This window comes from Oculina patagonica, chromosome 6, assembly GCF_052425735.1.
Source record: "Oculina patagonica isolate OP01 chromosome 6, crgOcupat, whole genome shotgun sequence".
Lineage (NCBI taxonomy): Eukaryota > Metazoa > Cnidaria > Anthozoa > Scleractinia > Oculinidae > Oculina > Oculina patagonica.
Genome location: NC_135763.1, coordinates 10,737,841 through 10,765,799, shown reverse-complemented (window position 1 = coordinate 10,765,799; position 27,959 = coordinate 10,737,841). Strand labels below are relative to the sequence as shown.

The window sequence follows — 27,959 nt, the reverse complement described above, 5'->3', positions numbered from 1 at the left end:
CCTGAAGAAGATTAGCTCTGCTAGTTGAAATATTGGCCAATAAATCTTGTCCTTCTGCCGTTGTACCAGCCTTGCAATCAATCTGGTTTTAAAAGTACTTGAGTCTCAAGCCATTTGAAACAATATATATATATATAAATTCAAGCTTTATTAACCTTTGTACCTGACACTTTCAAAATATCTTCATCATAAAACCGTCAGTATTTACAGTTACAATCGATAGGACATCACCGGAATGTCTTTTGCCTCGGTTTCAAAACGAGGCTCGTAGCGGAGAAAACCCTCTTTATATGGGGGTATGAGTTTTTTGAATGTGTTTTCCTCGCAAGTCATTTTACGGTATTGCAAATCTAGCCTGTGCACAGGCTATTGCAAATCAAACTAATTTTCATACACAAAATTTTGCACTTAGCCATATTTTGAAATAGTGGCAAAAGACAAGTCAGAAATAGCCTGTAAAATCGCGAGAATTTATTATCTTTGGATTTCACTCATTTCTCCGCATCGTTGAAGTCTAAGGTAGACGAACTTTAGAACCTTGCATGAGATTTGAACTTCCAAAAGGCTGGATACGTTCAGATTAAAAACGCACGTAAGTTGTAAATCGAACCGTACGAGATATTCCTGACATTCCTGGCTGACGTGGCTTGAGGGTATATTTTCTTCGGGTCTCTTCAGTGATCTTAGAGGAGATGAAAAAATTATGTCCCAAGGTATTGATACTATTCTCACGACCACTGCACTCCACATCACAAAGCAAAGCTCTTCATCGTCTTACCCTGAAAATCAAAACAGGGCAAAATGTCATTAAACAGTACTTTGTTGTCGATATTACCTTATTGTTACTTATTTTCGCGTTTTTCAAAAAATCGCGAAATTAAAGACCCGCAAAAAAGGTTCTTGCGAAAAATAACGACGCGAACTTTAATACCCTTCTATATAATTCGTTATAATTAATCAACGTTGCTGTCAGTTTACTACATAATTATATTGGTACAGTCGTCAAATCAACTCTACTTTGTAACAACGGAACATGTCAAACTGTTTGGGGGGTTTCGTTTTTTCATATGGTCTTGTTCAGCGTCGTTGGAAACTATTGCTGTGGGAAAATTAAAATCAGTTGTGTCAATTTTGACACTTACTGTTTCTTAAAGTAGACAAGTAATATCAACAATTTTCGCGACATTTAGTTCCTTTTATCGTATTTTTTTGGCCAAGTCGCGAAATTTAAGTTCCGCGAAATATGCCCGTTCCATTTTCGCGAAATTAAGATCCCGCGAAAATAAGTAACAATAAGGTAGTAGCGCACTTTCGACAAGAAGAACCCGACAAAGTTTGTAGTCGATTATTAGTAACGCACTTTCGACAAGAAGAAGAAGAACATAGGCTGATCATACTACGTGAAAAGTAGACTTTGCAAAACACCAACACGACTAGAACCGATAGGGCAGGATTGCAACCGCAGACAGCTATTTTGCTCTTCTTGGAGCTCTTCAGCACGGTGTAGCAAATCTAAATGACGCCAGCTCAAAGAGAGAATGCAGATAAGTTGCCCAATAACCCGTACACTGTATCAAGTTCCGTACTTTGAATAAACTTGTCCCCCGAATCACGCGCTGCCACATCACGCGTGTTTCGGGGGGCAAGATATTTAAGTGTCACGATGATGGAGTCTCGCAAAGCAATTTCTTTATGTGGTTGGCACAGCTATTCCAGAACATTTAAGCACATGGACAAAACCATGCTAAATAAAAGCGCAGCATATCGGATCTGAAAAGATCTACGGTCCAAAAATACGTAAAAGTAAGACTAAAACTGCAAGGGACCGCAAACAATAATGCTGCTATTCGTAGGATCTATACTGAGAGATCTGATCAGCGTAAACTAAAATGAAATAACAAACAACTGTAAGCAAGGCTGATCATACTACGTGAAAAGTAAAGAAGAAGAACCCGACAAAGTTCCGACCAAGTTGTGCAATAAGATTCGTCAAAGTCTCAGACGGTACATTCAGTGGAATCCCAAAATCGCGTCGTAAAAGCCTTCTAATACACTTCAAGGGAGGAACGTCAAGGAGGATTCGCAGATTCGCAGATTATTGGCCTAAACTGTAGGCATCTTAACCCATGAAAAAAAAAAAAACATTATCTTGGAACATCTAAACCAATATATAACCTTAATTTGTGGATAGAAATCAAGCTACGGCCTATAAATATAGATTTTTTTTAGACGCGCGGAAACAACTTGAAAAGTGAAGCCTTATTTTTTCAAGTCGCAATCCATTTCCATCCGAGCCATCCGCAGCCAAAGACGCTTGTTAACAGTTTCATTGCTCTAATATAGGAATATTGAACAGAGATAGACCATTATTTTTAAGTTTCCTATGACACAAACATATACTTTGGCTGTTCAAAAATCTAAGCTCTTTTAATATCAAGCATAAAAATAGCGTGTTACCAGGCAAACTTCTTTCTGGCTCTCTTCTGCCCAGGCTTCTTTCTCTCCTTGACCCGGTAATCTCTTATTAACAAACGAGCTGAAAAAAAAAAAGAAAAAAAAAAGAAAAGAAAGTTAACTGCAGGTTGCCTTAAGGTTGCTATTGTTAGCGGCTACTAATTTTAGCGATTTTTTTCTAAGTTTTCACAATTTTAAAACATTCAAGTGATATCGTGTAAAGCAGTTTTTAATGAACATATTGCTAAGATAGAAATAAATGTTCAGTAAATAACAAAGTTACTTGAGACTGAACGAACATTGACATTGCCAGAAAGAACGAAGATACCCGCATCCATTCTGTAAAGAATTTTTTAAGTCGACAATGTTTTACACGAATGTTAGCACTAAAAGGAGGCCGTAACCCTTTCTCGCCGATTTCACTGAACACATGTCAAAGCTGGCCATCTACAAAGATTCTATAAAAAATACTGTGTCAAACCTTTCTGAAGAGGTTCCAAGTAGCTGTCCTCAAAGTTTAGTAAAGCTCGACTGATAGCCAGCCTGATCGCTCCAGCCTGACCTATGAACAATCCAAACCACAATAACAAGAATTGCTTTTTATTCCAACTCGTGTATATAACCTAACTGCATCTGGCAAACTTAAAAAGAAAAAAGTGCCAGCCCATGCGTTTAAATCAAATCGCTAAATAACATGAAACTAACATTTTTATAGTCTCGTGAATGACTAAGATTACCCGACTTTCCTGGATCCAACGCCGGATACAGCCTGGGCATATAAGTTTTATTTTCTTTTTCGGACCGTTTAGGATTACAATCAGAACTACTTTCTTATCAGCAAATGTTTCCTGCTCCTTTTTGCAGTTCTCGCAAGTAATGGCACTCCCCGTTGATACAACGAATGACAAACCATGCACAACAACGAGGATTTTGCAACAGACGGTGACTGTCGTCCGACTTATATGGGACAGGTTAGGGTGGAGCCCCAGATGCAGGAAAAGCGGTATTTTGAAGTGTATTCACATAAATATGCCAAGCTACTTGATATGCCTAGTTCTGCAAAGCGGTCCAACACATGTAAATGAGATGGACCAAAGGGGCCCTGAATTCTGTTCAGGTGCTCCAAAAACCACTGACTCCACAGGAAACTTCAAAGCCTGGTTTACACGGTCAATTTTTATGTGACAAATATATTTGCTCCTGTAGATGACACAACAATTATTTGTCAGCATTTCAAAGTTTAGTGCGCCAGTTATGACCTTGGACAGCAGAGATTCGCACAGAGATACGCGCATTGAGAGTTTGGGGGATTGGGGACTACATATGATGTCGCAATTTTTGCACATTTTTTGTGACGAGTCATCTACACAAGCAATTCTTCATATTATGGGACAACTTTTATTTGTCACATAAAAGTTAACACGCAGCTTGTCAACAAATACCGTAAAATTCCGGTTATAAGCCCCTCCGCTTATAAGCCCCCCCCCCCGGTTATAGGCCATCTACCTGGAAACAAAAAAATACATCCGATTATAAGCCCCCCCCCCCGGATATAAGCCCCCCTCTGCCGGTTGACAGTACTGAACAGGGCTAAATGTTGCTTTATTATGCGTTTTCAACATTAAAACGTATTTCGATCAACACTCGCGTAGCTCGTTCCGAAACGGTTTTTTCTATTCCGCGTATAAGCCCTCCCGGATATAAGCCCCTCCGCTTATAAGCCCACTCAAAACCCCTTGCGAAGTTGTACAAGTCCAGAGCTTATAACCGGAATTTTACGGCATATTTGTCACATAAAAATTGACCAATTTTTCTCATCTGCACGAGCAAATAAAAATTGCCACATAAAAATTGCTCGTGTAAACTAGGTTTAAAAGCATGATCATTCTGGCATTTAACATCTCTCACCTGAGTGTCCTCCACCAATCACCTCACTCTTCACATCATATTCACCAACTGCACCAACAGTGAGGAACGGAGACATGATTTGCTTCCTAGAATGATATTTGGAGAAACAGAAAATCAGATAAAATCCAAGTCATCCATTACTATAAAAAGAAATTCAAACTGTGAAAAGAGAAGCGAGCAAGAAATAATGGGTTGCTTATAAGAGATAAGAGAGTCTTCTTGTACCATTGCTTCCCAATAGGACGCAGTGGTAAATCTAGTTTTGGTTTCTGTAATAAGTTATATTTTCCGGGAGCGGGTTATCATGTCTATCAACTTTATTGGTCTCAAAATTTACAATAATAAGAAAAGGACCAAAAAGGAATTGCGCGAACGGGAAAAGAGAAGCGAGCGGGAAAAGCCCGCCGCCCAACCCTAACCTGGAGGACCAGGGGCTGGCTGTTTTTCGTCCGGCCTCTACCCCTCGACCAATCCGGCATGGTTAGACCTGCCAGGGACCAAAGTCCCCGCCGGCACAGCTCTTTGGGTCATTGAGACACACAAGCTTCACCACCACGCAAGATGGCAGCCCAAGGTAAAGTTATGAACGAAAAAGCTTGGCTACCTATGTGCAGTTTCGACTGAATTAGCTGCTAAAAACAGTCAATTTAGAGTGCCAAAAAAATACCCCCCTTTTCACAAGGTTCTTGTTTTTTTTTCGGCCCTGCCGTTAAATTCTTTTCCACCTCCCCCCCCCCCCCCCCCAACAGACATCTGAGTTTTGACTCGAAAAATTCCATACTGATGACGTAACTCTACAGATAAAAAGTGCGCTATTAGCAGATTAAGACACGCCATACCTGTCTTCCATTCTGCCAAAATATTTGGTGAAGGGGATATCGTTTACAGTTACTTTTCCCGAGCCTCTCTTGATCGTAACTCTCGCTACAGCACGTTTACGCTCACCTATAACGTACATGAAAAGGTGTTACGTGTCTTGCTGTTTTGTAACGACTGTCGTTAGCTAAAACTAGAATACACACTGTAAATAAAGTGCCAGCAACTGCATGTACACGACGGCTGAAAAGAGCGTAATAAACCGAACAGAACTCTACACAAGAAAATGAAAAAGAAAGAAAAAAGTTACTGGCAGGACAACATGTGACCACTGGCAACCGCAGAATGCACATTAGCGAACCAATAAAGAGCGCGGGAAAGGAATACACCAGCTACATGTACGAGTAAGCGCGGGAAAACAAATAAGCCAACCGATGCCAAGGGCGGGAAAATCTGCTACTAAAGGCTGGCATTAGCAAGCGCGGGAAAGATACGTGAGCTATTCATGATTGGCTTTGGATTTGCACGTGATTGGCACGCTCGCGCTCGGATTTGTTAAAGAACATTTTACGAGTTTGTGAACCAAGTACTCGGCTCAGAAATGCAACACTAAAGTTAAACAGCTTTACTTACCCTCTCCAAAACCCTCTCCTTTCTCATTTAGCTGTTAAAGAATGACAAAATGGCCAGTTACATGATTGTGATACATGATGCAATACTATTAAAATTTTCGTTACCAGAAAACATCAAAAGTTGACCAGTAAACTGTTGAGTGACCTGTGGACAATTTCGGTTTCAGAAACATAAGAGTCGAAAATCCTCACAGGGCCGTAACCAGACCTTTGCCATAGGCGAGACAAGATATCTTGCTAGGGGATTCTGGGGGCATGCTCTCCAGAAAGGTTTGAAATCTAGAAGCTCTGAAACTTTCGCTGACATTTTTCAAATGGTATTTCTTGAGAAAAATCAATTTTGTTCAACCTGGGATTACTTTCCCAACAAAACATATTTTTGTAGTAAATAATAAAGATGGTAAATTTTAAGCTCGGTAATTAATAATAAAGAAAAGATGTTCTACATGACACGAGCATGGGACAAAGAAAAATTCTGAGTCCCCGACGGGAATCGAACCCATGGCCTCCCAGATACCGGTTGGGCGCTCTAAACAACTGAGCTACGTGAGACTCGTTGTGAGCTAGGCCATTTTACTAGGTTGATATGTGACACGCGTCCTGCATACTGCTAGGATCAGCAATGTCGAATTCATCAAGTTTTGTAGTAAATAATAAAGATGGTAAATTTTAAGCTCGGTAATTAATAATAAAGATAAGATGTTCTACATGACACGAGCATGGGACAAAGAAAAATTCTGAGTCCCCGACGGGAATCGAACCCATGGTCTCCCAGATACTGGTTGGGTGCTCTAACCAACTGAGCTACTTGAGACTCGTTGTGAGCTAGGCCATTTTACTAGGTTGATATGTGACACGCGTCCTGCATACTGCTAGGATCAGCAATGTCGAATTCATCAAGTTTTGTAGTAAATAATAAAGAACATATTTTTATTTCAATTTTAGGTTAAAATCTAGACAAGTGCCTCGTCTTGCCTCTTGCTAGTTAAGGCCCTGCCTCAAATTATCTTCACAAGAACCATCGAGTTATTTCACTTCAAAGGAAAGTGGTTTTGCAAAATTATAACATAAATCTCAACAGAACTGTCTTTCAGTGCTCAATACGTCTTCCAGTGCATAATATGTACGGTGAATGTACGTACCGTCTTTTCTACGGCTTCCATTCCTGGTATTGGAATTTCACGTAAGAATCGAAGCAAAAACGGAGTCGCTTGAAATGCATTTTGGTGTTTTGCTAGTTTCTTGAGCCGATGAAGAATGACTTGGTACTGAAATAAAATAATTTAAAACACTATTAGCAGGTTAAGGCTATGTTTACACGGGACCGGTTCCAAACCGATCCGGTCCGATTTTCGTTTCGGACCGGATAGGCCTTCTGTTTACACGGAACCGTTCTGGAACCCGCAAAATAGCAGGTCCAGTTTTGGATCCGTTCTGGACCGGTTCCAGAACGGTCCCGTGTAAACGGAAGGCCCGTCCCGTGTAAACACCTGGATCGGTTCCAAACTTTTCCATGTAAACAGAAGCCGATCCAGTCTGGTCCGGTCCCGTGTGAACGTAGCCTGAGTCTTCATTCGAGCACGAAAAAGTGCACGCACGCACGCTCGCACGCACGCATGCAAAAAACAAAGAAAGGAACAAACGAACGAACGAACGAACGAACGAACGAACGAACAAACGAACGAACGAACGAACGAACGAACGAACGAACGAACCAACGAACAAACGAACGAACGAACGAACGAACGAACGAACGAACGAACGAACGAACGAACGAACGAAAATACAATTGGTTGTAAGTAAAAATTATGCACACTGAGTTCACGTACGTCTCGGTCTAGTAACACTTCATTCAAGTCTCTTTCAAGCTCTTCTTTTGTAATCCACCTCATCTTTGGTCGACTTGTAACTTCTGGGCTAAAACATAACAAACAGATTCAGTGTAAGTTAAAAACACAATAACATAGAGAATTTAAGTACAGCATTTAAAAATGGCAGCCAAGTTTGTATGGATATCATAAGGTCACCCTGCTCTGCCTTGCCTCTTCAGTTTTTATGTTTTCAATAATATAAATGTTAGATGGGAGATATGTATTTTGCCTTAAAACTCCATACACTGATTTACTGTGACTTGAAAGTCGAGGTACAGCTGTAAAATATAGTATAAATTCTGCCAACAAATGCTACTTTCTGGAGGCCAAAAATTAATGGGACAGGGGGATAACAACAAGATAAAGATATAAAGTAAATTGTTGTTTAGGAAGAAGGGAGCCATTATCACTTTAAGCACAAGGGCAGAACTTTAAAAAACAGCCTGACTTTTTCAAGTTGAGATCTAAAGTTCCTGATGGTATCACAATAATATCTGTAGTTTATAGCTTCAGTTCACTGGCATAGTATTTCTTAACAAAGCTGGACCACTATTCGTAGGTTTCCCTATGTCTAGGCTCTTTCATTTTTGAAGTGAAGCTCACGACAGTGTCCCTTTAACAGCGGCCATATTCGCATTATTGCCCATAATTAGTATTAATTTCCCCCATCATTTAATACTAATATAATGAAACTTTCAACATCTTACAGAGGGGCAGTGCTCTGGAACCTTTTACCAGCAGAGTGTCACGAGGCGATGTCCCTCAGGAGTTTTGTGACAATGACCAACAAGTCGAACATAATTAAAAAAACCAATTTTAACAATCTTTATTGTAAGAGATCTTAGCGCTTTTTATCTTTTTATCATTGTAACAACTTTAGCAATTTATCTATTTTTAGCTTAGCTTTTTAGCTTTTTTACCTTAATATAGTTTTAATGTTTTTATCTACTAGTTCTAATGTTTTATTTACACACGACCCCACAAGCTATGTAGCTTTTTTTACCCCATCGTGTATAAATAAAGGTTTTGATTGATTGATTGATTGATTGATTGATTGATTGATTGATTGATTGATTGATTATTGATTGGGTCTATGGAGAGTAGATGGACCATGTGCTTCGTACCTGTCATTATCGTCTGAACTACTGTCATCACTGGAATCTGAGTCATCTTTCTCTCCAGCTGAGTCGCTATCACTTGTTTGAACTTCTTCAAGTAATCTGTCTTCGCCACTGGCATTTAACTTTGCAGTTTGTTCATAAATTTCCTGCCACAGGATGTTATAAAATAATATTTAAGAACAACTGATTTAATAAAATTAAATAACTTTTGAGCAAAAAGGTGGGTCTATATATTATGTACATTGTACATGTATTGAGTGTTTTACTTATCCTCATCGGGCCCATGAGGACTCTTGAGGCCGGACATGAGTGTTTTAATGGTTGGTTGCATTACTGTCATAAGTGACTAAATGAATGGAATATATAGATTTAGGCAAGCCTAAAAGCGGAGCTCCCCAGTTAATTATTTTGCACTTTATTGAAACCTGAATTCAAGCCATTGTACAATTTTAAGGCTAAGAATATAATATTCGTTTTATTTTTTTTTTTTATAAATTTTAATATTGTTACTTACTTTTTTTTACCGTGTCCCGGGGGGGGGGGGGGGGGGGAGAGGTACTCCCCAAAATTTACTCAAGGGGTGTGCCACTGAGTCGCTGAGACTCTGGACCTGTTCCAGAGAAAAACGGCTCAATTTGCGACCCTGTTCCAGACAAACAGTGCAAAATAGGTACCCTGTTCCAGACAATATCCACAATGAAAAATATATGAAGATAGATATAAAAACACTAGCGTACATCACAAAGCGCTCACTTGACTTTGTCTGTGGCTTGGAGAAAAACCAATGAGAGGAGCGGATTTTCATAGCTAAACTTGATAGTGTTCCACAGTCAAAAGAGTGATTTGTATACCCTGTTTCAGAGTCAGAGAGGCAAAAGGCACACCCTGTTGAGCAGCACATACCCGTATAGCCCTTATATGGGAGTACCGTATACAGCAACACCAAATAAGCCGAGAACAAACAAAATCAATCAAAACGTTTTAATTCCACCGACAGCATTATGATCCAGAAGTCTGGATGGGAAATTATGCTGCAAAACGGGTAATTATGTAACCTTCGAAGATAAGGAGGGGGTAGTAGGGCTGCATGTTGGGGTAGATAGGCATATCACGTGGTAAATTAGCAAAGCACTTAACATTTAGAGTATATAGGAAATAATATACATCTACTTTAAGAATATGGTTAATTTTCTTTTTTTCATTCATTCATTTGTTTTTATTTTCACTATTTGCCTATATTTTAATTTTGAATGGAAATGGCAGAGGTCATACATGTAGCAAAGGGTTTACAGCATATTGCCATAAGCTAATGCCAAGCAAACCGGAGTGAAAGCTAACCACAAGCAAACTAGAGTGAAAGCTAATCCCAAGCACACCGGATGAATAAAGCTAACTGCGAGCAAACAGGGGTGAACCTAACTACAAGCAAACCGGAGTGAAACTAACTGGAAGCAAAGAAGGGACATTCTGTAACCCCATCCCACCCCCCTCGCCCCCCCCAAAAAAAAGGATGATAGCACCTTTTTTACTTTTACATGTCTTTTTGAGTCCCCTTCCTCTTAAGGGGTTTCACTTCACTTACAGAAATAAAAAAAACAAAAATTCTGGGAAGATAGAATATTGTTTGTGTGTCTCAAACTCAGTTTTGTTCTTTGATTACGCAGAAAAAATAGAATCATGTTTGCTTGTGTATAAAACTATGCAAGAAAAAAAGCATCAATACTTTGACTGCTCTTTTAAAAATTTGTATGCTTTATTGTACACATTTTTGTGGAGTCATGTTGCCCATTCGTCATGAAGTTCACAAAGTAAGCAAATGAGTCACAATTTGGTTGCTTCATGGTACCTAATGGATACTGCAAATTTAATCTGGCTTTAGAATATTTCACTAATTTTAACATTATAGCTGTTCTTATAAATTGTACGCAGCATACAACACATAAGAATGAAATTGGTATTGCATATTGCTTGCAATCACGATTTTAACCTCTATACTTAAGAATTACACCAGTTTCAGCATTACCAATCCAAATTCAAATTATTACATTGCTTTTTAACTCCACTACCTCCCCCAAGGTCAACCAAAGATCTTATGATATACAGTAATTAGACAACTACATGTAAGTCCTGTGTAGTCGAGGGCTCAAAATATTTGGACACTTACAGGTCATGTTAACCGGCCAAAGAGATTTTAGCTTGGTCACATGTGGTTTCTTACCAGCCAAAACATTGAAAATAGCAATTTTAAACTCCCATTCATTTCTGCTGTTACTGTTTTGGCTGCATAAATTATTCTTAAAAAGATCACTTCATAATGCCCTTGTTACATCTAAAAAGATGTGAAAGAGACAGGTCAATCAAGAAGTTGTTTTCTGAAGTACACTGTAAATACGTTAACATTTAAAATATAAACTTTGCTCATTTGCAGCTTTTCTTGATTTCAATTTACATGTAATTTACTAGTCTCTTGAAAATGGCATCATGAAGACACCCAAACATCAAGCTGGATAATCTTAATCCTTCCTGTTTTCTTTTGATGTCCTTGTCCACATTCTGTTTTTGTGTCTGTGGCTCTGCAAATTCTGAAATTCATGTTAACCCTGAAAAAAGTCAAATGCCACAGATTAAATTAAAATTGATTAATTGGTATGAAAATCAATAATTTATAAAACAAAACACTTAACGCAAGCTTGTATAAAGTGAAGCAAAACTACTGGATGCGAAAGGATACCTTATATATTTAACAGAGATGTATCAGCACAGACTATTTTTTTTTACTGATAACTGCGAAGTCAACTACAGAAAAAAAACCCGGTAACTCGAACTCGGATAACTCGAACAACCTTGCTAACTCAAACTCACTTCCATTTCCCTTGGATTTGACCCCACTTTTCAGTCATTTTTACTCGGTTAAATTCGAACTCTGATAACTCGAAAACCCCGCTAACTCGAACTAAATTTTGTTTCCCTTGAACAAAATTTGGGTCAAACTTTTTACCCTGATAACTCGAATTCCAGAACTTGCAACTCGCAACGGTTGCCCATTGATTATAGCAATGAACAGATCATGTATTTGACAGTCATTTTCCACTCTTAACAAAAGAATGTGTGGTCGCTTTAGAGTTTCTGGCAAGATAAGTTCAATTTGCACAGTACGTACTGTATACTGAAGTGCTTAAAAATCAGTAAACTATCAATTATTAACTTGGCAAATAAAATATTCAATCAACCCCGCTAACTCGAAAAACCCCGCTAACTCGAACTCATTTTCGTTTCCCTTCAGAGTTCGAGTTAGCAGGGTTCTACTGTAAATATTTCAGGACCTGAACAATCGATGAAAATCGATGATCGGAAAATCAATCGATCAATCGACATAGGCGTACGAGGCGGGGGGGCGAGGGGGGCTGCAGCCCCCCCAGTGCCAAAATGTTTCGGGCAAAATGCTAAGAATTCGGGCAACAAGCCTAAAAAAAAATAGAAAATAAGCCGAAAAGTCTAGTCAACATTACATAAAAAACGAATTACATCAACAAGAAAAGTATTGGAAATATACCGAACTTTGAGGTTCAAAAGTCCAAATTTCTAATTCATCTGCGTTCGTTTCCTCTCGCAAATTGCTATAATAATGTTCGACTTTTCTCGCAAATTCTGCGTGACCCCTCAGTTTGATTCAGTTGCAATCAGCTTTTCCAAAGCTTGGGCGCGCACGGTGGATTTAGTAGAAGACCTTGAAACAAAGCTGTTATAAATGTGATGAAGCTAATGCATTCGACTCAAACATTTAGTTCTCAGGGCTAGCTTAAAACTTTCAACGAAATGTTTCAAATCCCATTCTTCCGTAAATGTTTTTGACGCTTTTGTTTTACTTTCCAATGGGGGAAAAAAATTTAAATTGGCTCCCCAAAATTAATTTAATTTTTGCTGAATTAGAGTGAATAAATAAAATATTTTCGAAAAAGAATTTAGTGCATTGACACCTTCCGACAACGCCACAAAATTGATTAAAGAACTTAAGCAAGCAGGCGAAATTTGTACACAAATATATCAATGCACGTTTTTCCATTTTATATGCCCCTTTATTCGGCTTTCAACCCATGCCATTTTTCGACACTTTTTTTCGGGCAAAAGAGTCTCCGCCCCCCCAGGACCGAAGGTGCCCGTACGCCTATGTCAATCGATGACAATCGATTAATTACTGTTGATTGGCATCGATTGGCATCGGCCAATCGATGATCAATCGATAATCACACTTTGGTGGTCGCGAACTTCATCGATTGCCATCGATTGGCATTAAACACACAATCAATCCGAAGCATGAAGTAAATACTTACATATGTTGTTTTGTAAAAAAAAATAATAAAGCTCCTTTCCATTGAGATGAAGTTTACATCATAAGCTTTAATGTTTCTGTTTTTCATTCGAGTTTCCTACTGTTTGCTAGCGCTAGAATTCCAAAGACACTTCGTTATTCGTGACCGAGTCAAAAATGGCGGACGTGACAGGCGAAACTCATCACCAGACTCCCACTGTTGTCTCGTTTTCGTTCCGACGTACGGACGACGTATTTTTGAGTTCTCTCTGCTACTGTTTGATTTGAAATATTTCGGACGAGCGAGAAAATGTTTATGGACTACAAGACAGAGTTTTAGAAAAATTACATTGTACTTAGACAGCGAGGAATTCTGTAAGTTGCGATTTCTATTTACTTTGCCAGGAGTTGGTTCGAAAGCAAACCAGACCGAAAAGCGTACGCTTCGTTGATGGAGGCGAATAAGACTTAAGCTCAAAACGTTTGTTTTAAATAATTATTGCCTTATTACTGTTAAGTTAGTAAGTTTCTCTTTGTATTGACATTTTTTGGAAAGGTTATCATTGTTGTTGCTAATAAAATATAACATACAAGAGAGACCGTGTGTTTTAAAGTAAACATATTTATCAAATACTAGTCAAATAAAAAACGATGGCAGTTAAATGATCGATTGAATTGGTAATCGATGATATTGATAATCGATGAAAATCGATGTTAGTTAATTGATCGATTGTCATCGATTATCGATGAAATTGATAATCGATGACAATCGATAATCACAAAAACTTTAGCGATCGATTGTTCATCGATTATCAATATCAATCGATTAATTGATATCGATTGTCATCGATTGTTATCGATTGCCATCGATTATCGATTCCATCGATTGTTCAGGTCCTGATATTTTAATAAACTCAAAGCATCACTGCAAACCCTTACACTCCCTCTTTAAAAGGTTTGACCTTTAAATACTCCCCCTCCCCTCTACCCCTATATATACATGTACATGCATAGGAAAAACATTGCCACATCTTAAAAGCTTTTCTCTTAACAGTAATACTAAGATTTTTAAAGATACACATTTAATTAATAATAAGTTTGCATGCACAGCTGCATACAGTGTCTAAAATGGCATGAATTTACTCACAAAGATTCCAGTTTTCCAGTAGTCATTAACCTTTGTTGTGTGCATTTTCCAAATTCCACAACAAGATTGTGATTTTTTTATGACAAATATAACATTTACTGTTGACATTCTGAATGAAACCAGCAAAACAGACCTCAAAATCTCAAAATTGTTGACATTGTTATGTAATCCACATGAACGCTCAATAGTGAACAGAACTACATGACAAGTGGATTATTTAATATATTTGGGAACGAAAGAGCTAAGTAATGAAGCTGAAGTTTATTTACTCTGACTAAATGAACAGTAATTTTACCTCCATCATGAATATCAATAAACTGCATACACTGAATCGATCTATTTCACTCGGAGTTAACGAAATTCCAGGTGCTTCGTGCAAACTGACATCACTTTCATTCTCATCTCAGCTGCTCTTCCAGCACTGTAAAACAAAATAATCATATCACAAGCATTTAAAAATCGTAAGCTTAATTTTCTTCGAGATGTGTTGAAGTGATATTCTTTGTGAATTCGTTCCTCGAAGGCCCAACAATTATTTGTTTACATAATCAAATCCTCCTATTTGATCAGTAAAACCTGGTAAAACTGAATTTTAACGAATAGTATTTTTCAACATTGTTCATGTCACAAGCAAATGCTTAGTGGCGAAAGCAAGTAAAATGTGCCGTCAATATAAGCTTACTTTGCGTATAAAGTAAGCTTAAGACAAAACGTAGAGATATTAAATGACGGAAACACTGCAGTTTTGTACTCACCAGTTGGCCGCAGTAGGTACACTCGTCTGCTCGTTTTATCTCCGTTCCCTTGTTCTCCGCTATTTCTTTGCCTGTTTCCTCGGCACCTCTCTTGCTATTTTAGTCGCTTTTCTTCGCTACTTTGCTACCAGGTTCGACAGGCGCTTTGCTATACTTTTTCGCCTGCTTTCTGTCCGGGTTTTCTGGATCTCTCGCGATCTCTTTCCCGTCGCAAATCGCTTAAACCCTGTTTCCTCGAAGTTAAGTTTACCCTGCTCTCGTTTGTAGTCATCGGCATAACAAGGAGCCAAAATAAATGTGTTTGTCTCAAGTTCTAACTTTCAGACTAGCTGTTTAGACCTCACACTGCAAAATTATTTCGCGCCAGTACTGCGCGAGTTGTCAAGACCTTTCAAGATCCCGGATGTGCGCAACACCGTACCTACGTACGCCGCCGTACGCGCCCGCGAGTCATGCCGCTAGCCATGATGACCATGAAAACTCGGATGCAGAGGTTTCCTATTTTATTTCATGTGTTTTTTTTTTTTTTTCATGTGTTTTTTTTATGGGTATGGTGCTCCGCTCTGCGGCCCTTACGGGCCGCTAAGGAGCTCCGCTATAAATAATAATTTAGTTTTGACTGATTGAGTTTATGTGTCAGCATGATGTATCAAAATGTACCAAGAAGTATTTTAATTAACAGATCAAACTTAAGTGATTCAATGCAGTTGTAACTTGCAAGACTCTGAATGAATTCCTATTACGTGACCATCAAAATGAAAGCTTTAGAGCAGTACTTTCACGAGGTACTGTTTATATTTAAACTCTACAAGTTGGTTCTAACTTTAAACCCTTTGGATGAATACCTTAAGTGTGGTATCCTTGGAGATTAAAAGATTAAAATGTACAAATACATTTAGATACTCACATATAATGTATCATGGAATCCAACTTGGCCTGTGTAGAAGGCTGCGGCTAGTGGACGACCTTTCTTATCTATAGCTTTAGCATAACCTACACGTACAAATGAAAATTCATTGGATAGCAAAATTAAGCGAGCGCTACAGTGAAGGGACTTGCATATTAAAAGTGATGACCCTACTAGCAGGATCCCCATTGCAGGGGAAATAAAAACTAAAACACCCCTCAATGCCAGCAACAATGCTGCACACACTCCAAGAGCCTACTATCATTCTATTAATAATAGGCGTCAGATTGCAAGTTTTCCAATAGTCGGTCACTGGGTTATGCCAAATGTACATGTATATAATATTATAACAAAATGCAAAGGCTGAAGAAAAAGTTACAGTTAACTCCCACCTTGTGGACACCTCGCTGCTACAGACACCTTGTTATTAGGGACAGGAGTTGAAATCCCAGCGAATAAAGAATGACTGAAAATAATCTCCCTACTACGGACTTTCTCTATTACGGACACCAAATGGTGATCGCGAAGGTGTCCGTTATAAAGGGAGTTGACTGTATATGGAGAACCTAAATTGAATAGCAGTTATTTTAGAATTCCTTATAACAATTCTTTGTAATGCTACCACACAAACTGTACCTTGTATATTATATATCACACAGTTACTGTATTATGTAGCAGATGGCATACCTACTGTTTGCCTATAAATTGTTCTAGGGTCCTGAAAGGTAGGGGAGATAACCAAATAAATATTTATAGTACAACAAAAGCCCTTGTACATGGTATACTAGTACTACACGCCCATGGAAAATGCCTGCACTGCGGCACGCTACAATGTAGTTCTGACATGACAGTATTATTAGAAGTAGTGTGTACAAGCTCAAGTTTTCTTCAATCAAATAGTTAGAAAGAGAAGCCAATTAACCAGTTGTCACGTTGGGGAGTCTAACTGTTTTGGACAAAAATTTTAATTTCCTTCAGTTGTTTTCCTAAAAAAAGAAAACAAAGTCATGTATTTTAATTAAGCACTTCCATTTTTTTTTATCTTGAGATTTGGTAACCTGTATAGGGGAGTTGGCACAAAGGCATAGATGAACCCCTAGCCTCCTCTCAGAAAGAAACAAAATAAAATAAATAAAAGGCTTCATTTACTTTGAAAGGCCAATCAATGATCACAACTTTCTGGAGATTATATTATAAAAAAATAGCATTTAAAAAAGAAGAGCAACAACAACAAACAAACAAACAAAAAATCGAACCTAATTTACGGCACATAAACAAACTTGTAATCTTTTTTTACAAAAATTATCATTTTAGAGCACATGCAACTGAAAAGAGATGATATCGTTAACTAAGAATCCTGAATATGTGTATGTGTTGTGGTTCAGTTTTTCCTTGATCCAACTTGTTTTTTTATTTTGCCCTATTGTATGGCAATAATTAATAAAGGATATAAAACAGAAAAATACCAAATTGTACCAAGGGTAAAATTGGACCACAACATATGCTCAAAATAATTATGATATAATGCACTGTTTACTCTTAATCATATTACCGTAAGTGTAAATGTACTCTAACTTATTACCTCAAAAATAGGGCGACAATCCTTGGCATACAACCCTGAAGGCATCAAGTACTCAACAGCTTTCTGACGATTAATCCAAAACACAGAGTTACAGTTAAATGTACCAGTATCCCACAATAAAAGATACGACAATAAAAGATATGGACAATTAGAGGGTTTCTAGACTGAGCAAATAGATGGTGTACATCTAAAATAATTGTATTTTGTTCAGGACAGGTTACAATACATGAGCAAAGTTCACTGACTTACAGTAAGGTATTAACCCAAGAAAAATTATTACTAGTTTCAATTTTATCATCCAGTCACAGAAAAATGTAAAAGAATGTTTTTCACATAACTTAAGTCTTTAATTACTGAAAAAGACTATTACATGTAATAAATTATTATTACTTTTTATATTATTTTGTTATCATGCAAGCTCCAGTATTTGAAATGAGGTACAAGTCTAAATACATGTACTAGACCTAGGAATTAAAGAAGCCTCACTGCTCACTGTGACAGGTCCTTACAGGATGATGAGTCAACTGAAGGTGTTTTTGTTACAGCCTCCTCTGTGGGCAGCACCGCTGCTGAGGGAAGACAAAGAATGAACAGAAGGGCAGCGAGGAAGAAAGACTAGGAACAAAAGTGTGTCTTTGAGCTTCTGTGGGATTCTTCTTCACACTTTTTCATTCTTTCTTGTTCACTGCCCTTTCGCTCATTCCTTGTCTTCCCTTTTTAGTGGAGTTGCCTGTGGAGGAGGCTAGTATTGTTATAGCTGTACCCTGGATGCGATGCCAGTTTATTCAATGGTTAACTGACTGCTTGTACACATGATGTAGTTTCATTACCTGTATTTCCTCTCTGCCAAATGATTCTGGGTCTTTCCCCATTAATTTTGCCAGCCACTGTCGATATTGTTCATAATAAACTGCTTGCTGGAGTAATGGATCTGGATATAAAAACACCAGTTTTCACCCTTTAATGAATAAATGGCACGCAATGCATGCAGAAGCGATGATGTTTCTCAAGAGGGTCTTAAATAATTAACAGGAAATTTGTCAAAAAATTAATGAATAATACAAAAGTAGATGACAACTTCTGTATTGAGTGATGTTTCAACAAATGTGAGTTATCTTAGCTTGTAGCATGACATCTGGTATACACACAAGTAAGCCTGATATACAATAAACAATATCTCCGAGCGACCAAGGTCAAATGTGGTCTCGTAATTATTCACACAGGCCACTGAATTGCAGAAATGTCTGTTTACTGAATATCACAGAACTCGTCAAATATAATTTGTCTCTTTCGTTTGTATTTTTTATTAGTCCTTTCTAACTTCCCAGAAGAATTTAGCTTTGTGTTCTTTGCTGCGATTTCTTGTTGTGCTTAACTTGATCTATCTTCACATCTCATTTATTTCTGTAGTTACATGTAGTTTCCATCCATGTATCTAGTTTCCAGTGTTCTTCGGTTAGTGGGGTAACCTTAAAAACGTCCAAAGGAATTTCGCTTCCCGGAACTAACCGATTGTCATCACTAAAAATGATTCTAATCGACCCAGTGAATTGGTGGGAGGGGGGGTGGGGCTTCATATTAAAACCAAGGAAACTGAAATACTAAACGGCACCTAAAACTCTCCTGAGAAGACATTCTTGGGACCTAAGAAGTTCCCACTCAGGAGGCGTGAATGCTAACAGGAGATTAAAAATGTAGTTGTTGTATGTCGCTGCACAGGATTTAGCTAGTCAGTCTATAGCTGGGGTTTGATTGTAGGTACACCAAAACATCTGATATATTATAATACATACCATCATCATCTTGACTTTCTTCTAAGGTAGCAGAGCTTGTACTGTCTGTACTTGCCAGAGCATTCACCAAACTTTCTGGCTTCAAAGACTAAAATGAAAACAAAATTCTCTTTTTTGAAACAGCATCAAACATTTGATATACCGGTATATAGAGTGTGTTCATGGCGGACATGTTGGAGGAGGAGTGAAACAATAAAAGATATTTGCATAAAAATGAATTTTTTTTCGAAAAGGAAAATCATTCTATTTTTTCACTCCTCCAATATAGCTGCCATGAACACACTCTATAAAAAGTTCTATTAACCTTTTCAATCCCTGGTTAGGTACTCTTTTCATTACTGCCAATACATAGACATATAAAATTATCGCAAAGAAAAGGGCCACTCCATTTTATATTCACTAATCCCCACCACCACCCCCTATCCCCCCCCCCCCCCGTAGATTGGATTTTCTGAAGGGGTTTTTTGAAGTCATTTCTGAGGGGTAGCTGTTCAGGAGGAAAGCGTGACTTAAGCGTGACCGTGACGTTGTGTTATTTGAGTGCATGCGGTGAGGTGTAAGGTTTCTAGTCGAGTAGTTTTCCGGCCATGTTGAGCCATGATGTTAAAAAACAAGACAAGTTTAGTGTCTTTAGTGGATTAAAGTTGTGTTATTTCAAGATGCCTGTCTATCTTCGCAACATTTTTTGGCGACCACGACGGGAGACATGAGCTAGTGGAAATTCGAGGAATTGTCTTGCTCAAGGGGAGCTCAAGGTTGATTTATTCGCATCGCATCGCATCGCATCGTCTCGATTTGCCATTTTGGATTTCGCGTTCGCTTGTGGAACTTCGTACAGGATTTGGACTGTTTTCGGTGGTAAAAGTTCAGGAAAGTTGAGGTCAACGTTTGTTATTCTTATCGCTTCGCATGTATTTTCGTTTCACGGTTTTGTGGTTGTTTATTATCTTGACGTACAATTATTCGTCGGAGTCGTTCGTAAGGAAATCAAATCAACAAGAAGGTCTTCGAGGTTGTAGAGCGTGTGTTAAGGGTTTTGTTTTACGTCGCACGATAATGCCGCCCCCAGGAGAGTCAGAAGAACTTGACGATAATGAAGAGCGAATTATAGAACTTAAACGGGAAAAGAGGAACAGAAAGACTACACTTACGAAAACGTGACACAATGTGGAAAGGCTTTGCGCGAGTGGCGAAGATCCCGAGTTGATTCAAAACGAAATTGACACTTTATGGAAGGTACTAGAAGCATGCCTTGCTGTCATGGACGAGCTACAGAAGGCTTATTTACACTTGGGCGACAACGACAACAAAAAGTCGGTCGCGGAAGAAATAGAAGCTGTGGAGAACGAAATAAACAATGCCATCGAAAAGGCCGAACGTGTGGCGAAGGAAATCCTGGAGAAGAAACACGTGGACGCAAGTAAAGAGGCATTGCCGCAAACTCCTTTGATGAATTTACCTCCTCCGTCAGGACATTCGCCTGCTTACAGCCACTTGTCAGGTTCTCAAAACCAAGGTAACTGTAGTCAGCGACTTAAGCCTTTAAAAGTGCCAGTGTTTAATGGTGAGAAAAGTAAATTCGAAGATTTCTGGGAGATGTTTTTGAGTCTTGTCGACCAGGGAGGGGAGCCGTCAACTATTAAAATGGCAAGATTGAGACAGAGTCTTACAGGAACTGCCCTTGAGGCCATTAGGGGTCTAGGGGTTTCAGAACCCGAGTATAATGAAGCTAAAGATATTCTTCAGTCGAAGTTTGGTGGAGAGCGAAGAAAGCTACAGGCATACATGGACCAGATCGAAAAGATGCCCCCATTGAAGAGTGCTGATGTCCAATCTTTTGAGCGGTTTGCTGATCTTGTTCGAATAGCAGTTGTTAAGTTGCAGGCAGAAGGGCGTGGTGGAGAGCTTGGTGATGGTACACTGCACAGTTTGTTAGTTAAGAAGTTGGCCGACAGTCAGGTTGAAAGTCACAGTCGCTGGTTGAGAGAACATAAGAAAGACAAGTCGGTGTTAACCTTGAGGGATTGGTTGAAGGAGGAAGTGAGGGTCCGAGTCGAGGCAGTGGAAATGGCACATGGCATTGAGGCTGAGCCTGTTGGAGGTGCTGCGGATGGTGGTAAGCATGGTGATAGAGGTCGTGGAAGCAGGAGTTTTTTCAGTGAAAATGGTAACTTTGGTAAAGAAACACCCTTTCTGAGAAGCAAGCCACCATGTGCATACTGTAAAGGATACCATGGAGTGTGGAGCTGCAGACGCTTTCAGAATCTGGAAGTGAAAGAGCGTTGGAATATCGCAAAGGAAAAACGGCTTTGTTTTCGTTGCCTGGCAAGTGATCATGAAGGAAGAGCTTGTACCAAGACTCGACCATGTAACATTAACGGTTGCACGCGGAATCACCACTACTTGTTGCATGGCTTCGCACAGGATAATACAAAGGATGGGAGAGTGGTGACTTCACGGGAGGGGGCACCTACTCATACACACACATCGACCGCCAAGCAGGAGACAGCAACCGAGGCCCTTTCCCTTCGTACAGTGCCAGTGTGGTTGAAGGCAAATGATCGCAAAGTAAAGGTGAATGCTATTTTGGATGATGGTTCTAACGAGACTTTTCTTAACGAAGAAGTCGCAGGAGTTCTTGGTCTCAAGGAGAGATACCAGACAGTTACAGTTAATGTTTTGAACAATGAAGTGGAAACATTTCAATCAATGCCATTAGATGTGACAATTGAGAGCCTTGATGGGGAGTTTAGTAAGGATATTAAAGTAAAGACTTGCCCTAAAAGGGTAACTGGAAACTACAAGGTAGAGAACTGGAAACAAAGTAAGGGCAGATGGGCTCATCTTAAGGAATGTGACTTTGCTGAGCCTGCTCAAAATGGACTTGTGGATTTGTTAATAGGCGTGGACAATGCAGAGCTGCATTATTCTAGAGCCGATATACGTGGTGAGGAAGGAGGCCCAGTCCTCGCCTTGGACCTTTGGGTTGGACATGCATTGGATCACCAGAAGGAAAGCAGTGGACAGGAGCAAGGGCACATGTCAGTCGCACTTTGTTTGCCCGGGAGCCCAATGCCAGCGTTGATGGTGTTTGTTGTGACATTGATCGTACTTTAAAGGGATTTTGGGAGATAGAAAACTGTGGCATCGAGGGGCATGACACTGTGATTCTTACTGAAGAGGAGAATGAAGTGTTGGAGAAACTTAAGGGATCAATTCGTTACACTGGGAAAGGATACAAAGTGGGTGTACCGTGGAAGGAGGATAAACCTCGGTTACCTGATAATTGTCAGACAGCATTATCTCGGTTGTGCAACACAGAAAATAAATTGAAGAAGGACTGTGCTCTTGGGACAGAGTACTCTCAAGTTATCAAGGGTTATGTTGAGAAGGGGTACTTGAGAAGAGTTAAACCAGATGAACCATCGCCACCGGAAGTTTGGTACTTGCCTCACTTTCCAGTCGTCCGCATGGACAAAACTACCACTAAAGTACGCATTGTGTTTGACTGTTCTGCGAAAACAGATGGGGTTTCGTTGAATGATGTCATTTGTGCAGGTCCTAAGTTGCAGAAGGATTTGTTTGATGTGCTTATTCGGTTCAGGAGGAACCCTGTAGCTTTAGCCTGTGACATTAAGGAAATGTATTTGCAAGTGGAGATCGAAGAGGGAGATCGTCCTTATTTTCGAATATTATGGAGAGACCTCGATTCCAGTCGTGAACCTGATGTCTATGAGTTCAGTAGAGTAGTATTTGGTAAGAACTCTGCACCAATGGAGGCGCAGTTTGTCGCTCAAGAGAATGCTAGAAGGCACCAGGATGTGTATCCAATGGCCGCTGAAACTGTACTCAAATCAACTTACATGGATGACTCGATTGATAGTGTGGAAACTGTACAGGAGGGTATTCAGTTGTACAAAGAGCTGGACAGTCTGTGGGGAACAGCAGGCATGCAGGCAAGGAAGTGGATATCCAATTCTCCAGAGGTTGTTGCAGCCACGCCTGAAGCTGACAGAGCGACTGAGTTGCAGATCACTGAGGGGCAAGAACCTGTTGTTAAGACACTTGGTATTGCCTGGAATAGTACAGAGGACACATTTACTATTTCGACTGCAGAGGTACCTACGGAGATTCAGCCGACAAAGCGAGATGTGCTGAGGAAGGTTGCTACTATATTTGACCCACTTGGTTTTGTCAGCCCTTTTGTCGTCAAAGCTAAGATTCTGCTTCAGGAACTGTGGTCACGGGGATATGACTGGGATGATGTCATACATGACGAAATCGCGAGTAGAATTGGGAGCTGGTATGAGCAGCTTAAGAGCCTGGGTAATGTGAAGGTGCCTAGGTGTCTTCGTGAAGCAAAGGAAGTAGTTGCTAAGAGAGTTGTTACATTTGTCGATGCTTCATTACAAGCTTATGGGACTGTTGTATACTTACAGTGTGTATACAATGATGCTACCACTACAAGTCGGTTAATTGCTTCAAAGTGCAAGGTAGCACCATTAAAGCCAGTGACTGTGCCTCGCCTGGAACTTATGGGAGCTGTACTTGGTTTGCGCTTGACACAACGTTTAGCGCATGTACTTGGACTTCCCATGCAAACTGTAACATTTTACTCTGACAGTATGGACGTGTTGTGGTGGATTAGGGGTCATGGGCGGAACTTTCGTCCTTTCATTGCCAATCGCATCGGGGAGATACAGATGTTGACCGAGCCATCGCAGTGGCAACATGTAGCCACAAGAGAAAACCCAGCTGATCTATGTACAAGAGGGGCAACACCAGAGGAACTAATGGAGAACTCACTTTGGTGGCATGGACCAGAGTGGTTACTGTCAAAGGATAAGCAAAGTTGGCCTAAGATGGATCTTAGGAGTCGTCCCACTTCGTTGCCAGAAATGAAGACGTCAAATCGCAAGGAAGAGGTAGAAGATGTTGCAAGTGTTCTTACCAGTCGTGTACAGAGTCTGACGAATAGAGAAGAGAAAAAAGGGAAGTGTGAGGATTGGAGGCTTGAAACCACCCGTTTTTCAAGCTGGATACGGTTGGTACGGCTACAAGCCAGGGTGTGGCGAGTCGTCTACAATATGCGTAACCCAAAGGACAGGGTGAATGGGCAGGAACTGTTGCCAGAAGAAATTGAAGATGCCGAGGAGGAAATCATTAGTCGAGCACAGTTGGAGGCATTTCCTGAAGAATATGAGGCATTGCTGAGGGGAAAGGAAATTCCTAAGAAGAGTTCACTGGGCAAGTTATGTCCCTGGTTGGATGATCAAGGTGTAATGCGGTGTGGGGGTCGACTTCAATTTGCTGAATGTCTTCCTTACGATGTCCGGTTTCCTGTAATACTAGCAAGGGGTCAGTGGGTGACAAAGCTGATAGTCAAGTATTACCATGAGTTGTCTAACCACAGTGCTGGGACAAATTTTGTGTTATCACAGATTAGTGGAAGATTCTGGATTGTCGCAGCCCGAGAGGAAATAAGAGCGTGGGAGAATGAATGCAACGAGTGCAAGAGACGAAGGAACAAACCAGCCACACAGATAATGGGTCCATTGCCACAAGTAAGGCTGCGCTTCACATTTCGGGCATTTGACCAGACAGCGGTGGATTACGCAGGCCCGTTCACCACTATACAAGGGCGTGGGCGTCATCGGTTAAAGAGGTGGTTGTGTGTATTTACATGCTTTTCAACTCGTGCTGTTCATCTCGAAGTGGCGTGGGGGCTCGACACAGATAGTTTTCTAAATGCATTTACCAGATTCACCAGTAGGAGAGGAGTTCCCAAGGAAATGGTTAGTGATAATGGCACTAACTTTGTTGGAGCAGTAAATGAACTTAAGGAACTTGTGGGTCAATTAGACAAGGACAAGATTCAGCGAACGACTGCACAGACGGGGATAAAGTGGAAGTTTAACCCCCCAGGAGGTCCTCATTTTGGTGGGGCCCATGAGATTATGGTGAAGGCAGCCAAGAAGGCGATTTATGCTGTGCTGAGTAGCAGTGATGTCACAGATGAGGAACTAATCACAGTCGTCACAGGTGCCGAGAGTTTGCTTAACTCTAGGCCACTCACCTATCAGTCAGCAAATGTTAAAGATGATGTGCCGTTGACACCCAATCACTTCTTGTACGGGCAGATGGGTGGACAGTTCGCGCCAGAGAGTGTCGATACTACGAGATTCAACCCACGGAAGAGGTGGCGCAAGGTTCAAGAGCTGATCTCTCGAGTGTGGTCCAGGTGGTTAAAGGAGTACTTACCCATGTTAAACACTCGTCCAAAGTGGACCGAAGTTGTCAAGGACCTTAAGGAAGGAGACGTTGTGCTGGTTCTGGATCCAAAGCTGCCACGGGGGAAGTGGCCATTGAGCCGTATCATTGAAACCTATCCAGGGAGAGATGGACATTCTCGAGTCGCAAAGGTTCAGTGCGGAGAGAAGACTGTGGTGCGACCAATTCATAAATTGGTACCACTCTCGTAGAACATTAGGAAACTTTCAGTTGAAAACATTTATTGTTACATTTTTTCGTGTTATACACACTGCGGTCCCCTCAGTGCGGGGAGGGGGAATGTTCAGGAGGAAAGCGTGACTTAAGCGTGACCGTGACGTTGTGTTATTTGAGTGACATATGTCAAAAGATTGGATGTGCATGCGGTGAGGTGTAAGGTTTCTAGTCGAGTAGTTTTCCGGCCATGTTGAGCCATGATGTTAAAAAACAAGACAAGTTTAGTGTCTTTAGTGGATTAAAGTTGTGTTATTTCAAGATGCCTGTCTATCTTCGCAACAGTAGCCCTGTTGGCACTTTTGATCTTTTGAATATTTTCTGAAGGGGTTGGGGAAAAGGTTGGCTTTTTTCTAAAGGGAATTAAAAAATCAGATTATTTCTCTGAATGGGGTATCATGTTGGCACTTCGATCCTTTTATCTTAGGGGGTAAATTTTGAATTATCTCATCTATAGGGGGTGGATATAAAATGGAATGGCCAGAAAAAGTTGCCGAAAAATGAAAGGTTTATAACTGTTTTACACCACTTTTTTACTGTTTTGTGGCAACAGGTAAAATGATGAAATATCATACATGTTTTAAGACCTGTATGATGCTTCAGGCATACAGCAGGCTTCTGCGTTACCACATGTGAAGGCCAGGAAAAAGAAAACTTCATATAAACTTACCTCGTTTATCCCAGTTGCGGGGAAAGCGTCCGATAAACGCGTACTTTTTTCATCAGCGTAAAACCTTTTTGGCAAAACCTTTGAAGCAAGGTTAGAGAAACTAAATCAACAGCTGATCGAGGACACATGTACGTGCAAATGAAAGAACTACAAGTTAATTCACAAAATACACAAGTCTTAGAAGTTTTCAGGGCTAAACTACAGAATACAGGGCCACTTATCTGCATGTCATTGAATGAGAATAGCATCTATTGTGTTATGCCTTGTTCTATAAAGCGTTCCGACACGGTGGACGTTTTCAGAACTGCATGTACAGATATTTGATCGATAACCTTTCGTCCAAAAATTATACGATTTTGCAACAGTGATCCATACCGTGTTAACAGCACTTGCTTGTCGGCACCTCCAAAGGTATCTCGATGTGTTAGTTGCAAGTTTGCTTGTTCTTGAATAACAGAATGAAGACGGCGACGCTCTGAAAAGCAAGCGTGCACCGAACCTCACTCTGGACGCCATTTTGGATTTGAAGTATATGGGACCGCGAGTTTACCCCTAATCAGCGGATGCTTGGGTCACTACTTACGTTGTATAATACATTCACATAATTTGGACACAAAAAGACGAGGCGGTGACCTAATGGTTTCTAGTGCGTTAGACTCCAGATCGAGCGTTGCGGGTTTTAGCCCTACCTGAGGTCACTGCATGTGTTGTGTTCTTGGGAAAGACATTTTACTATCAAAGTGCCTCTCTCCACCCAGGTGTATAAATGGGTACCGGTGAAATAATACTGAGGGGTGTACCCTGCGATGGATTAGCATCCCATTCAGAGGGGAGTATAAATGTTCCTAGTCGCTTCCGAAACCGGGATAAGCTCCGGTAGTATAGGCCGCATCATCGAGGCTTCTCTTATATAACCATGCACAAAATTTTGTAGGATATGGAAATAAAACTAGACTGAAAATCCTTTGGCAATCTTTGGGAAATTCACATAAATTTAGAGGACCTTTTGAAGATGTGTCGCATGTAAACACTCTAGATCTTTCTTTTCAATAGTGCCACAATCGAGGGGAGGTACGGGAAGTCGAAAGGTGTCGTAAAAAATAGGCTGAGTTTACCGGTTGACACCAGACGACACAGTTTAATGTCTATTTACTTGACGCCACAGCAGACGGTTATAAACAATGAATAACGTTCATTAAGGTTACCTTATTTGTCGGTTGACCGTGTACTGACATCTGAAAATAGGGCCGTTGGAGACTTAAAACCCCTCTTTTAACGGTTGAGGGAAGTTAAAGAAGGAATTCGTGGACTTTTGCTATTTTTTAAGTCATGGAAGCTTAACTGTGAAATGATCTCTGTGCAACGCTCTGATGGATTCAAAATATCCATTGCGGTAAGAAGATACGACCAACCTGCCGATACCACCATGTGTGAGGGTAACACGCTCGTTTGAGCGTAGCAGCTTAGAAGTGGAAAATATTTCACGCATC

The 27,959-nt window shown here is 40.1% G+C and overlaps 1 protein-coding gene and 1 long non-coding RNA gene across 3 annotated transcripts; both read right to left on the bottom strand.

Moving 5' to 3' along the window:
* Positions 1–127: 127 nt before the first annotated feature.
* Positions 128–27,010, bottom strand: LOC144658531 (small ribosomal subunit protein uS9m-like). Its single transcript, XM_078518956.1, has 16 exons — positions 26,845–27,010; positions 26,470–26,547; positions 19,296–19,383; positions 18,333–18,433; positions 17,503–17,565; positions 16,608–16,638; positions 15,921–16,006; positions 8,806–8,948; positions 7,640–7,727; positions 6,953–7,078; positions 5,812–5,842; positions 5,202–5,307; positions 4,363–4,448; positions 2,936–3,016; positions 2,458–2,536; positions 128–779 (listed from the first exon to the last, which is right to left on the bottom strand). The coding sequence occupies exons 1-16, from the start codon at positions 26,983–26,985 to the stop codon at positions 767–769; spliced, it is 1,341 nt and encodes a 446-aa protein (XP_078375082.1). The 5' UTR covers positions 26,986–27,010; the 3' UTR covers positions 128–766.
* LOC144656185 (uncharacterized) lies at positions 10,532–15,445 on the bottom strand. Of its 2 annotated transcripts, XR_013571277.1 has the most exons (3): positions 15,014–15,445; positions 14,554–14,679; positions 10,532–11,402 (listed from the first exon to the last, which is right to left on the bottom strand). It is a non-coding gene; the product is annotated as an uncharacterized LOC144656185 (long non-coding RNA). The 2 variants fall into 2 exon arrangements; XR_013571278.1 differs by lacking the exons at positions 14,554–14,679; positions 15,014–15,445 and adding an exon at positions 13,134–14,519.
* Positions 27,011–27,959: the final 949 nt, after the last annotated feature.